The 13,664-nt window shown below is 44.7% G+C and overlaps 2 protein-coding genes across 10 annotated transcripts in view; one reads left to right on the forward strand and one right to left on the reverse strand.

Annotated features, from left to right (window-relative positions):
* The first annotated feature begins 2,991 nt into the window (after positions 1–2,991).
* Positions 2,992–4,385, forward strand: LOC310761773 (2-oxoglutarate receptor 1-like). The gene has a single exon (XM_083611917.1). The coding sequence runs from the start codon at positions 3,291–3,293 to the stop codon at positions 4,278–4,280; it is 990 nt and encodes a 329-aa protein (XP_083468043.1). The 5' UTR covers positions 2,992–3,290; the 3' UTR covers positions 4,281–4,385.
* Positions 4,386–11,124: 6,739 nt separating this feature from the next.
* HS6ST3 (heparan sulfate 6-O-sulfotransferase 3) overlaps positions 11,125–13,664 on the reverse strand; it is a 206,922-nt gene continuing 204,382 nt past the window's right edge. For all 9 annotated transcript variants that reach the window (XM_083610828.1, XM_083610834.1, XM_083610833.1 and 6 more), the window contains one exon: positions 11,125–11,426. The gene's annotated coding sequence lies outside the window, so the exon portion shown is untranslated. The remainder of the gene's footprint in view (positions 11,427–13,664) is intronic.

Below are 13,664 nucleotides of genomic sequence, written 5' to 3' on the forward strand. Positions count from 1 at the left end.
TAAGAATGGGCGATATGCTTTGTTCATCAGCATCACTGCCATACAAGAACTTATCAAAATGCAGGGCATATGAATAAGAAACAGCCCATAACCAGTGGCGTAGCGTGGGGGGTGCAGGGGGGCCCGGCCGCACTGGGTGCAACATCTGGGGGGGGCGCGCGCTCGCACTCGCAGCTCTCTGCCCCTACCTGGCTCACTCACTCTCTCTCACTGCAGTGCTGGCTGTGCGAATCCGATCCGAGCCGCCGGGTCGCCGCCCACTGTGGAGGGGGTGGGTGCCAGGCGTGCGGTGAGGAGAGAGCGCAAGGGACTATCTGGGGGAGGGACAGTGCAGCGGCCGCCCAGCGCAGCGCTGAGCGCGGGAGAGAACCACACCAGACCAGACCAGGCAGCAGCAAGAAGAAGCGGGCAGCGGCGGCAGGTTAGGGGTTAGGGGGCGCAAATTACTTGCCTTGCCCCGGGTTAGGGGGCGCAAATTACTTGCCTTGCCCCGGGTTAGGGGGCACAAATTACTTGCCTTGCCCCGGGTGCTGACAACCCACGCTACGCCGCTGCCCATAACTGAAAGCTATGCATAGCTGTAGAGTCACTAATTGCAACACAGAGATTACTGATTGCTTGCCTCCTGCTCCTGGATTTGAGAGTGAACCCACAAGAGTCATTGCGGTTCAGACCAAGGGTCCCGGACCCTTCAAGTGTCCCTATTTTCCAGGGACACCCCTGGGATTTAGTGAAGCCATCCCAGTTTCTGATTTGATCCCGGAATGTCCCACTTTTCCTTAGGATGTCCATCAGAGAAATGTTGGAGGCTATGGAGTTATCTGACCCCCAAGCCAAGGAGATAAGTAACTATACAACCTTTAAAGGACTCCTGAAGGCAGCCCTGTATATGAAAGATTTTTTAATGTTTAATGTTTATATTATGTTTTTATTTATATGTTGGAAGCCACCCAGAGTGGCTGGAGCAATCTAGTCATATGGGTAGCTAAACAAACAAACAAACAAACAGGACATCCCTATCTTCATTGGAGAAATGTTGGAGGGTATGGGATCCATTCCAACCAGATGCCTCTTGCATACCCTCCAACATTTCTCTAATGAAAACAGGAATGTCCTATTCCATGATGATGATGATTTTATTATTTATACCACACCCATCTGACTTGGGTTGCTCCAGCCACGCTGGACAGCTTCCAACTCATAGAAAAGCATAATAAAACATTAAACATTTAAAAACTTCCATATACCTTCAGATGCCTTCTAAAGGTTGTATAGTTACTTCTCTCCTTGGCTTGGCGGTTGCGTAACTCCATACCCTCCAACATTTCTCCAATGAAAATAAGGACGTTCTAAGGAAAAACGGGACATTCCGGATCAAATCAGAAACCAGGACTGTCCCTGGAAAACAGGGACACTTGGAGGGTCTGCTCTTGAAGCCCACCAGCAGGGTGTGACGGCCACAGCCCTTTCCCACTGCTGCTCCTTAGCTCCTTAGTCCTCAGAGTCACACCCATCCTGAACCTAAAGGCTGCAAACAGTGAGAAAAGTATCAGAGCAGAATGCCAAAGAGGGCAGGTCTAGTGGCTGCTATATATATAAAGCCCTTAGCCACATACAAACAGAGCACTTTCATGAGCTATCAACTTACATGAATCTGGATTGGTATATTATAATTGCAGCTGGCAGCGAAAGCAGCAGAGGCACCTGGCTTTTGCGTTGCCACCCAGTGATATGATTAGGCTGTATGGATTGCTTCGCCTCTGAGGCTTGTCACATTGTGCTCAAAACAAGGGAAGGGGAAAGGAAGTTTGTAAAGAGTCCCCAGGTAACTGGTATTCCTCTGCTCTCTAACTTTAGATATTTATTGTGTGTAAATAGGATCTCTTTATAGTATTGGAGAGGTGGGATAATTCTGCAACTGGGGGAGGACAACTCTCTTTTTAAAGGTTTCATTTACAATGTGCTATTTATACTATAGGAGACGAGAAGATGGAAAGACCATTATAGTTTGGTTTTTCACACAAATCTTACTTTGGCTTAAAATAGACTGGGAATATCAAATAGTTACCTTTAGATAAAGTAATTGTTAAATTATGGAAACCGGGAGAAACTGATGTAAAATGCTTTTTTTAAAAAAAAACATGACAAAAAAAATAATACCAGCGCAAATTGCCTTGATTCTACCTGGTTGGTGTCACATTGCAGATTTGACAACCAGATTTTAGGAACATAAAGGTCTATTATCCTTCTAATTGACCCTTCAAACAATTCCCCTCTGCCTCTGGGTAAGTGATAAATCCTTGGAAGCAGTTGGACTGTTATGTTATGGAACATCCATAGCAGATTTGTGGCAATTTATCATCTCTACTCCCTAAATATGACTTAAAAAAGACACTGGGTGGGTGGAAGGAGCAAATTAACCACAAATGTTTCTATATTTGCTCTGGAGGTGAGTAGAATTTCAATATTCACTGTTGGATATTTTGAGCTGAGGAATGACTTGAAAGTTGATTTCAGAATAAACTAATTTTGCAGCATGCTCTTAAGCATTTGCTCTGAAGTTCCATTTCATTTTAGAGGGACTTGTGTTCCTACCCAGCCCCCCGTGATCCTTGGACAAAGGGTGATATAGATATTTAAATAAACAAACACATAAATAAGCTTGCTTGGGTGCTGAGGATTGTAGTCAAAAATACTTCAAAAGAGCTGATCAATGTGAGGCTCGATTTTGCTGTAATCTTTTAGCATCACAAAGTACTTGTAGGATCCTGTTCCTGGCATAGCAGATGGGAAACTGAGACACAGAGAGAGGATGATTTCATCATATCCTTCAGCTGCTCAGATTTACCGGGGACCAACCAGATTTTCTGCTACCCATCCTTGGTAAATGACTGTCCCATGGTTTGGGGGGTTTTTTAGGGGAAGGTGCGTTTTGAAGCAAATGTATGCACGCAGCCATTAAAAACCTACTTTCAGTTATTGATGCTCCAGTTCAGATTATTGTAATGTTTTATATGTGGGGCTGCCCATGCAGCTGTTTTCAGAAAACACAGACATTTAGCAAAATTTAAAAAATATTTTTAAATTTTACCTCTGAGAAAGAGGATATGTCTGGGAAAGTCCGGACATTTGGCAACACTAACATTTACCTCAACTAAACATTGGATTGCTGTCTACCAGTCAAGCTGAGTTGGTATTTCTATGGCCCTATGGAGAGGATTTGAGCATAATTTATATTCACTCTATCATCTAAACCACTTCTTTTTCTTTCCCCCCTCAAAGAATTGAATATGACAACCGTGGGCACCAAACCTGGAGGCATGGCTAATTTCTCCTCTTTGCAGAGTCCATGGAATGCCTTCGGAAACTGCACTGGCGAAGGCGCAATATTTCAGGACATCTATATCCCTCTAATTTATAGCGTTCTCTTTCTGGTGTGCTTTCCTGGGAACATTATTGTCATTTCTGTGTATGTCTTCAAAATGAGGCCCTGGAAAAGCAGCACTATCATTATGCTAAACTTGGCCATTACAGACCTGCTGTACGTGTCTTGCCTTCCATTCCTGATACAATACTACGCCAGTGGAGAAAACTGGATGTTTGGAGAATTCATGTGCAAGCTTGTCCGATTCAACTTTTACTTCAACACGTACAGCAGCATCCTCTTCCTCACCTGCTACAGCCTCTTCCGTTTTATTGTTGTCGTCTATCCGATGAACTGCTTTTCCATTCAGAAACGGAGATGGGCCGTTGCCGCCTGTGCTGTAGTTTGGGTTGTTTCCCTATTGCTGGCCAGCCCGATATTCCACGTGATTACGACGCAACAAAACGCCCACCGATGGATTTGCCAGGATCTTACTAACTCTGCAGACTTGTTCACGGTGAGGTGGTATAACTGGCTCCTAACGACATTTGCTTTCTTCTTGCCTTTAGTAACTGTCACTCTTTGCTACGCTGTGATTATCTACACCTTGGCAAGAGGGCCTCATACTGGCACTGCGTACAAGCAAAAGGCTCGCCTGCTGGCCATGGTCCTCCTGGCTGTCTTCTATGTCTGTTTCTTGCCATTTCACATCTTCAGAGGAGTTCGCATTGAGCTAACTATCCACCCTGTGAGCTGCCGCACAATGCGGAGAGTCCGGGATATTTTTACTGTGACCCAGTCCTTAGCATCACTGAATACCTTTGGCAACTTAATACTTTATGTTGCATTGGGTGATAACTTCCAGCAGGCCATTCTTTCTGTCTGCAAACTGATCATGAAGACAAATAAGAAATAGATAAGGAGGAAAAGCGATGTGACTTGCCCAGAACATGAAAGAATAGGTTGCATTTGCTGCTGCCCTAAACCTGCGTAATTTCAGCAGAGGCATAAGACTTCTTCATGTGCAAAAGCTTCCATGTATTCCTGGAAATAAAAAGTATGGATCCACTTTCCTTTGTTTACCAGAACATAAGGGTGTGTATCGGTTGCTTTCGATTCATGGCATTCCTTTTGATCCTCTTCATATTGAAGGAGTTGTGTTAAACAGAGTTGTTTAGGAAGCAATCCTATAGCAAGTTATGCAAACCTTGAACAGGCTAGGATCCAGTGGATTTGGCTTAACTCCAGCATCCTCAACTTAGTCAGAGCTAAGTCAGTGTAAATCAGAGGGGACGTAGGCTAGATCCTAAGCCCATCCAGCTTCATCACATTATGCAGGACCCAGCATAAATTAAACCAGTAAAACTGGTGGCGTAACTCAAACACTATTTTAAAAGCTTGTTTTCTCCCGACAGGCTTAGACCAGCTCAAGCCAGCAGTAAACCCACTGCTGAGTGGAGTTTGCATGTGGTGTAACTTTACAGCAGCTGAACTTACACCAGTTTGGTTCACACCAGCTTCTTGTGCATAGGATTGCTCTCTTTGCCACTGAGTCCTGCTGGAATAAAATCAGTTCAGTTTTTGACACCACACATAACTTTACAGTGGATTCCTATGGCCACGTTCCACAAAGTAGTTTTATGGGTCTGTCCTTCTCCCACCACATAAACTCACCCGTGTTTTCTGGGTGCATGCTAAACAAGAACCTGGAACCCTCATGGTCAGTGGCATGGGCCCCTTGAGATGCCAGGGTGGAAGGAGAGGGAGCAATATTGTTTCCTCAGTTCCCAGAATGACTTCCTGCAGCCTATTAACTCTCTCAGCTGGGCTATAACACACACAGCAAAAGTTTGAAATAAAGCTCAAGCACATGAGCCTCTTATTGTAGTTGAAGCAGCAGATAACATTTTAGAGAACATATGTATGTATTTATATATGTATAAGGTACATTTGAGTGTGATAGAATCAGGATTGTTGTGTTTGTGATACAGTTCATCAGAGGTACATGTTATTAGATAGTTCACTTCTCAAGCTTCTTTCAAGAAGGACATGCTGATAATTTCTATTTTGGGTTGATAACTGACCAATATCCCGGCCCCCATAAAAATTTGCATCAACCAATGCAGATATTCACAAAACTTCAGAACTCAAAGTTGCAGTTTCTTCTCGAGGAGAGCTCACTATTACATTGGGTCTGACAATGTCAACACTGCCTTATGCTCAATTACTAGAACCCTATTCTCTGCCAGGCGCTTAGAACATTACAGCAAGGTTTTCTTTCTAAGTGTGCTGAAGCTCTAACGCAGGGGTCAGCAAAGATTTTGTCGCTTGGGCCGGTTCATGGTCCCACAGACGCCGTGGTGGGCCACAGTGTGTGCATGTGCGTGTGTGTGCGCACACATGCATGTGCAAACACTATTTCTGGCGTGGAGGAGGTGTGTGCAGCTTCCCATTGGCTGCAGGAGCTAATGGGAAGCCGGCCAGCGTCGTGGAAGGAGGTCCCCGCTCTGCTCTGCGCTGGTTTAGCTTGTGGCCCATGGGCCTTAGGTTGCCGACCCCTGCTCTAACCTTTAGAGGGCCAGACTTGGAGTGGGTAAACCTGGGTTAAGATCTCCACTCACCCATGAAGGTCACTGGGTAACTGTGAATCAGTTACTGTCTCTGTGCCTAATCTCCCTGGGTTGTTGTAAGGGGGAAAATAGGAGCAGGGAGTCATGGATGCTACCCTGAGCTCCTTAAAGGAAAGACGAAGCTTAAATGTAATAAATCAGTGTTCCCCACAAATGGGTCTCCAGCTGTTTTTGGACTACAACTCCCATCATCCCTAGCTAGCAGGACCAGTGGTTGGGGTAATGGGAATTGTAGTCCAAAAACAGTTGGAGATCCAAGTTTGGGAAACTCTGTAATAAATAAATTAATGAATGGAAAGTTCCCCTTTACTTACCCTGACTCAACTCCCTAAATCTCGTGGGTAGCGTCAGAATCTGGAGGGCCACGAAGCCAGGGCTTTCTAAGCATTTAGCTTCTGATTAGAGGACTTCTTCCCATGTACCACCAATATTCCTCCTGCGCACTGATTTTACTTTGCTTTTTCTTCTGATGCAGTTTCTGAATTTGTTTCTGATTTTATGTCCATGTTGTATTTCATATTTATGGTTTTGTTTGATTAAAAAAAGAAGATCTGCAGACCTCCTGCAGGACTTGTTGTTAACGCGCGCTATAAAACATTGTAACTAAAATAAATAAAATTTGCTCAGATTGTGACTTGTACCAACCCTCTGCTGCCAAGCAACAGGTCTGAAGTCATAGGAACATACAAAGATCCCTGCTGAATCAGACCACTCTAGTTGTAGGGTTGGTTCCAGTTGGGAAGAGCAATCCGAATTATAGGAAGCCAGTGTAATTTACACCGGGGTAAATTATGCCGGTGCAACCTGTCCATTTCCAAACTCTGTTTGGGAGCAGATCTACTTGTGACCCGGAAACTACAACTAATCCAGAATGCGGCAGCTAGACTGGTGACAGGGAGCGGCCGAGACCATATAACACTGGTCTTGAAAGACCTGCACTGGCTCCCAGTACGTTTCCAAGCACAATTCAAAGTGTTGGTGCTGACCTTTAAAGCTCTAAAGGGCCTCAGCCCAGTATACCTGAAGGAGCGTCTCCACCTCCATCGTTCTGCCTGGAGACTGAGGTCCAGTGCCGAGGGCCTTCTGGCGGTTCCCTTGCTACAAGAAGCCAAGTTACAGGGAACCAGGCAGAGGGCCTTCTCGGTAGTGGCACCCGCCCTGTGGAATGCCCTCCCACCAGATGTCAAAGAGAAAAATAACTACCAAACTTTTAGAAGACATCTGAATGCAGGCCTGTTTAGGGAAGCTTTTAATGTTTAATAGGTTATTGTATTTTAGTGTTTTGTTGGAAGCCGCCCAGAGTGGCTGGGGAAACCCAGCCAGATGGGCGGGGTATAAATAAATTATTATTATTATTATTATTATTATTATTATTATTATTATTATTATTACCTGCCGGTTGCAATAGCCCAAGCCTGGAAGAAGGAAAACAAGCTTAAAATTGCACGGCACTTTTTGCCAGGGTAACTTCATCTGAGTCGCTAGCTCACGTGACTGAGCTGAACGAAGTTTGGAATAGGGGTAAGTCTCTCCCCTCCTTCACTCTCCTGCCCTGTCACACCCCCACCAGCCCAGAATGCCCTATTTTCATGACTTGCTGCAGCTTCAGCTCAGAGAATGAGCTTCGGCTGAGCCAGGATGGGAGACTTATGTCTGTTCCAGACTCTCCTGCTGCCGGCAGATCTGGGGTTTGGATTGCCCCCTTGGGCACAATGATCACAATGCAAGGAATGGACATGAGGGCTTAACTAGATGTGCAACACCAAGAAAGGGAGCAGTGATCTGGATCAGGGACACAACACAGAGGTGCTCCCTTTCCCACAGCCCTAGTTTAAATGAGGAGGCCCCACTACGACTTTTTGAAAAACAAAAGCATTCCTCTCCCATTTAATGCCTAGTTATCTCCTGAAGTGCAAACGTTTGGCGCTAAGAAAGTGGGTTGGTTTCCAGGGAGTGCATGGATCCACAAAGCCTTCTTTGCTTGTTATATTTCATTCGGAACCCAACCACACGGACAGCGCAGATTCTTTTATTGGGCTGACAAAGACTTCCAAAGGCCTGCAAACCATCTCTGTACTATCTAAATCAACCAGGACCACAAATAAATATAGCAGGGTTTCTGATACACAATATTTGCAAAGGGTTAGTGTCAATCAGCACACAAAAGGGGGGGGGATCCATGCAAATATCTGGCTGGGGCATATCACACCAATTCATTGGCACTGCAAAGCATTACAAACAGAGATCTGCACTGCAGAACTGAGCCCCCTGCTCTGGCTGGTGACAGATTTGCATAAACAAAACCTAAGGAATGGCAGTCAGCATGACTTCATATACAAGAAGGATGGGGTGGGGAGGGGGGGACCCAAGGGCGCAGAGAGTCTGGCCACATAGCTTTGTGTCAACTGTAATTTTCCATGAGTATGAGGTGGCGGCCTGCCTCTGGAGTCATCATAAGACTACAGGCAATTTCCAGTTAGCAGCAGCTGCCTTGGGGCCAACCAGGATATCTCAGTTGGTGGAGCATGAAAGTCTTTATCTCATGGTCATGAGTTTGAGACTCACGTTGGGCAAAAGATTCCTCCATTGCAGAGGGTTGGATGATGACCCTCGTGTTAGAGGCAAGAAATCAACTTCCTCTTTGAAGAAAAAGAGTTTGGATTGGATACCCCGCTTTATCACTACCCGAAGGAGTCTCAAAGCGCCTAACAATCTCCTTTCCCTTCCTCTCCCACAACAAACACTCTGTGAGGTGAGAGGGGCTGAGAGACTTCAGAGAAGTGTGACTGGCCCAAGGTCACCCAGCAGCTGCATGTGGAGGAGCGGGAAAGCGAACCCGGTTCACCAGATTACGAGTCCACCGCTCTTCACCACTATACCACACTGGCTCAAAAATAGTTTATGGAAGTTTTGTCAGCTTTAAGAAGAACCTACAGCAGGCCTTTGCAGGGCTCCTATCTGTCCCAGCATCCTATTCCTCACATTGGCCAGCCAGATGCCTATGGAAGCCCACCAGTGCAGCAAACCACACTTGCTTTTTGCCCTCTAGAAGAAGGCATTCAGTAGTCAGGCTACCCGGTGGTATGTTGCCATCATGGCTAGCGGTGGCTGATAATCTTAACCATCATGACTTTGTAAAACCCTTTCAAAGCCACCGTCACTACCTCTCATGGGAGCCAATTCCATAGTTTAACCATGCACAGTGTGAAAAAGTATTTTCTCTGTCTTGAACCTTCTAAAATTCAACTTCACTACATAGCACCAGCATGGCCGGCCCAAGACAGTCAGATAACCAGGGTACAAATAATAAAAAAATTATTATCAGTAAAGAGGTTCTGGAACTCACCATGAATGTCTCCCTTGTTCTCTTATACAGTGGTACCTCGGGTTACAGATGCTTCAGGTTACAGATGCTTCAGGTTACAGACTCTGCTAACCCAGAAATAGTACCTCGGGTTAAGAACTTTGCTTCAGGATGAGAACAGAAATTGTGCAGCGGCGGCATGGCGGCAACGGGAGGCCCCATTAGCTAAAGTGGTATCTCAGGTTAAGAACAGTTTCAGGTTAAGAACGGACCTCCAGAACGAATTAAGTTCTTAACCTGAGGTACCACTGTAATGGCGCCTACCTGAGAGGTGAGTTCCAGCTGGAAAAAGCCATTATTATTATTATTATTATTATTATTATTATTATTATTATTATTGCTGCACCTGAGGCAAACCACAATATGCCCTCCCTGCCATTAAATAAGGGGAGGGAATGAAGATCTACATCAGGAGCAAGTGAGAAAATAAAATGAACCCATTCCTCTCAGTCGAACTGGGACTCATAGGCTGTCATGTGGTTGGGGGGGGGGGAGGTATCACTCAGAATCATGAAGGGTGGGTGCAGAGCCTTGGAGATCCCAGAAGGCAGAGATCACCATTTCCTCAGAAATAGCGTGCACGAATATGGCAATTTCATTTTTTTAGAGTTTGGTGCTGTGGGTTAGGTTTGGGTTGCAAATCTCACATGATTCACTAGCTGTTCTCTCCACCGATTTTACATTCTTAAATTGGCAGTGCTCTTTCAAGTGGTAGCATTGGCTGCCCTACTTTGTTTAGGTATATCAAAACATTGGTTGACCACACCTGTTTAGCAGGGTCATGGTGTCCCATGGAAATGTATTTCATTTGACTATGTGGGTGAATGTTAAAACTGTAGACGAAAAATGGATAAGGTGTGTGTACACAAATGCTGTAATTTATATAAAAATTTGGTTGTGTGATTTTTGTTGAAAATAAACGCCAAGTCAACATGACTGCATTGGGCAACTAAGTTGAGAACTATTGCATCTGATGGCTCTCAAACGTTTTATTTGCAAAAGGTGAGATGGGGCGAAAAAGATTTCAGGCACAAACGCAAGAGAGATGGAACCAAACCTGTAGTTCTCCTGGAGGCATCAGATTTTCAGTACCTCCAAACAAAGTTCTGTAAAATGAGGAAGGTAAATACCTGCCTTCATATTCAATGAAAGATTCATTCATTTAAAGTATTTTTTACCTTTCTCTTCAGTCAGAAATGGCTCTTAGGGTGGCTTACAGCAGTCAATAATAGGTAAGTACCTGACCTCGGGTTCAGACCTCCAATCGTCCCTATTTTCCTATAGTCCCGGATTTACAGAAGCCATCCCGGTTTCTGATTTGATCTTGGAATGTTCTGCTTTTCCTTAGGACACCCCTAGTTTCACTGGAGAAATGTTAGAGCATATGGAGTTATGTGACCCCTGATCCAAGGAGATAAGTAACTATACAACCTTTAGAAGACACCTGAAGGCAGCCCTGGAAAGTTTTTTAAAATGTTTAGCAGATCTGGGACATACCTTCAGTCCAAGCATGGAGATGCATGTCTTAAGTTGTTGCTATATTGGATTGATTTAAAAAACAACAACAATATTGGAGGTAGTTTTGCTGCTGCAACCCACCAAAGCTCAGAGGGCCCTACCCACCAGCTGAAGACCAGTTGTATGGGCAGATTACATGTTCTGGGACACACAAAAACAGGGGAGGTAGACATAAATACTCCTCTTCACACTATCTGCTGTGTCTTGTAGAGAATACACACACACACACACACACACACACACACACAGTGTGTTACATTTTTATTCAGGTGGCAAAAACAGAACAGTCCACAAGCAGGTGTCCTCATAGATCATTGCTCACTCAGTATGTAAAAACTCATTTCAAGAAGGAAGGAGCAAGCAGTCAATGTATTGCAGAACAACTGAGCAAAGGGGTTGTTTCATCTCATAGGCAACTGGGCCCAAATATTGTCTCTTGTCAAGTTTTCTTTCCTCATCTCATCTATCAGCAGCAGAGCCAGAGGCGACTCAATTCTGGGTGGAGATGTGCTTTGCTAAGCCAAGATGCAGGTGTCACCAAGTTATTCACCTATGCACAGATCACAAACCAGAGGTTGTCATTCGAACAAACATCTCTGTTTAAATAAAAAAGGGTGACTAACCTCCAGCCAAACCACAGTGGAGGAAAACACAATCAGAACATCAGCCAAAGATTCTACTCGATCTACTGTTTAAAGCCAGTGTTTGCTCATCATTGCTCATTTACTACTTCATATATTCCAAGGCGACTAGAAGAAGCACAAACACATTCCTATTCTCACCTCAGCACCTTGCATTTGAAAGATTGTGGATCTTGACGGCAGTGGGAGAATTATAATTAGGGGTGGTTGGGGGAAGTTGATTCAGTTTGCATTTCAAGGTACTTCCTGAAACAATATGGGAACTGAAACACACCAGTCTTTCGGAGTTCATACATTTCTGAATTTTGCAATGCAGTTCTCCAATCAAGTAATGTGTGCAAATGTGGTTATACTGGGGTAAAGTATGTATAAAAATGCAGGTAGCAGTGAAAATTACTTGCAAAAATACTTTGTATTTTGGGAAACAGCTTTACCAAAAAGGATTTTTTTCATCAAAACTGCATAAACAATGTGTGCATCAGGAGAAAATTGCAGTAAAATGCTGGTGAATTTTCATGACAACTAAAGAAATACACAGTGCTGTGAAAATGTGCCAAACTGAATGTAAGAGAGCAATCTTACAGCAAGATCTTCTGGATGAGCAGATTAGAATCCAGCAGATCTTCAGCTGATTTGGGATGTTCCCAGCACAGCCAGGCTGCACCAGCCTAAGTCCTTCATCTTTAGCTCAGCAATAGATATTTTAGCTCAGCCAGAAAGAAACATGTATCTCTCTCATTCTGGCTCAGCCAGGAACCAGCCAAGCTTAGCATATTTTAAGATGGCGTAAATCCTGAATTCAGTACTGCTGAATTGAGTTTGGCTCTGGTGCTCTGGTGCCCATTCATGAGGCAGACTGAAGCAGCCGTCTCCGATGGTGGAATCCAGAAGTTCCTTTGTGGATGCCCCACCACCACTACCAGAGAAGAGGCTGTGGTAGGTTTCAGATTTTGGTGAGATCTCGCCCAAACCCTAGAGCCATAGCTGTGCGACCTTAGAAAACAAGGTTTAGGTAGCAGTGTATGCCCAGAGCAGCACCTTCCTATTTTTGTCTCAGGTAGAGCAGCACCCCATTTCTGAAGTAACTTTATGTCATCGTAACTTACATCAGTTCCTTGTGTATAGAATTGCTCCCCTAGACTGGAAAAAATAAGAAGCTGAGAGAAACTGAAACTGACAGATTTGCCTACCCCCAATTAGAAATTATGTTTGGGACAAACAGGTATCTTCACTTGAATGGGCAAAACAGGGAAATAAAATACTTGGAAAAGGAACAATAGGTTCCATTACAGCTCCACTGTCCACACCTCCAACAATATTTCCAATTCTGGATTCCAGTTTCCTATACATCTAAGGCTAGCCTTGCATAATAAATATTGTACATACAAAAGTAAGATGATAGAAAAGACTGCAACACCAATTTTCTGTATACAGAGAGTCTTTTGTACAAGGGCGGAACATTACTGTGTTTTTACTGTATATTCCTTTCGTATTCATGTGCTGTTTGCTGCTTTGGGGGCCTTTGGGCTAAAAAGAGAGATATATAAATAAACCATAGCACAGCATAACATTTAATTATGCAGTAGGAAGCGATATAGTCTAGGAGCTGCTTGACCATAACAGCTGCTGTTTTTTACGGTTTTCAGGAACAACCTTATGTGCAATGCTTGGGTGCGGGGAGTGTGTAGGGCCTTAAATGAAACCCACAAGCCCCATTCTCAAATGCCCAGGGTCAGCTTCCACACACTGGAATCTTGGGAGCTGCCCGAGCCTCAGCAGAGCCCATAACTGATATCTCCTCAGGCGTTCCTTCATCCCAAGCCCAGCACTCAGAGCGCCACTGGCTTCCCCGCTAGAACATTACTCTTGTGCATTGTGTAGAATTAAAAGTGCATCTAGAGCCAAACATTCTTCACTAACTGGAACTCTGGTACGGCTGTTGTGGGCTGCTGCTGCCACCGTCAGGTAAGCCCACCAGGGCACAGAGATGGAGGAGGCCACCCCCCCAGAGCCTTGCCCAAGGGAGGCTCAAATCTGGAACTGCCCCTGCTAATTCTGCTTAGCTTTAGCCAAATCATGCCCCCCCCAGGACCTTTTAAAAGTGTAGCTAAGGGATCTGTATCAAAGTGAAGGTGACTGGATCCCCT

This window comes from Podarcis filfolensis (genome assembly GCF_964270895.1).
Source record: "Podarcis filfolensis genome assembly, chromosome: 4".
Lineage (NCBI taxonomy): Eukaryota > Metazoa > Chordata > Lepidosauria > Squamata > Lacertidae > Podarcis > Podarcis filfolensis.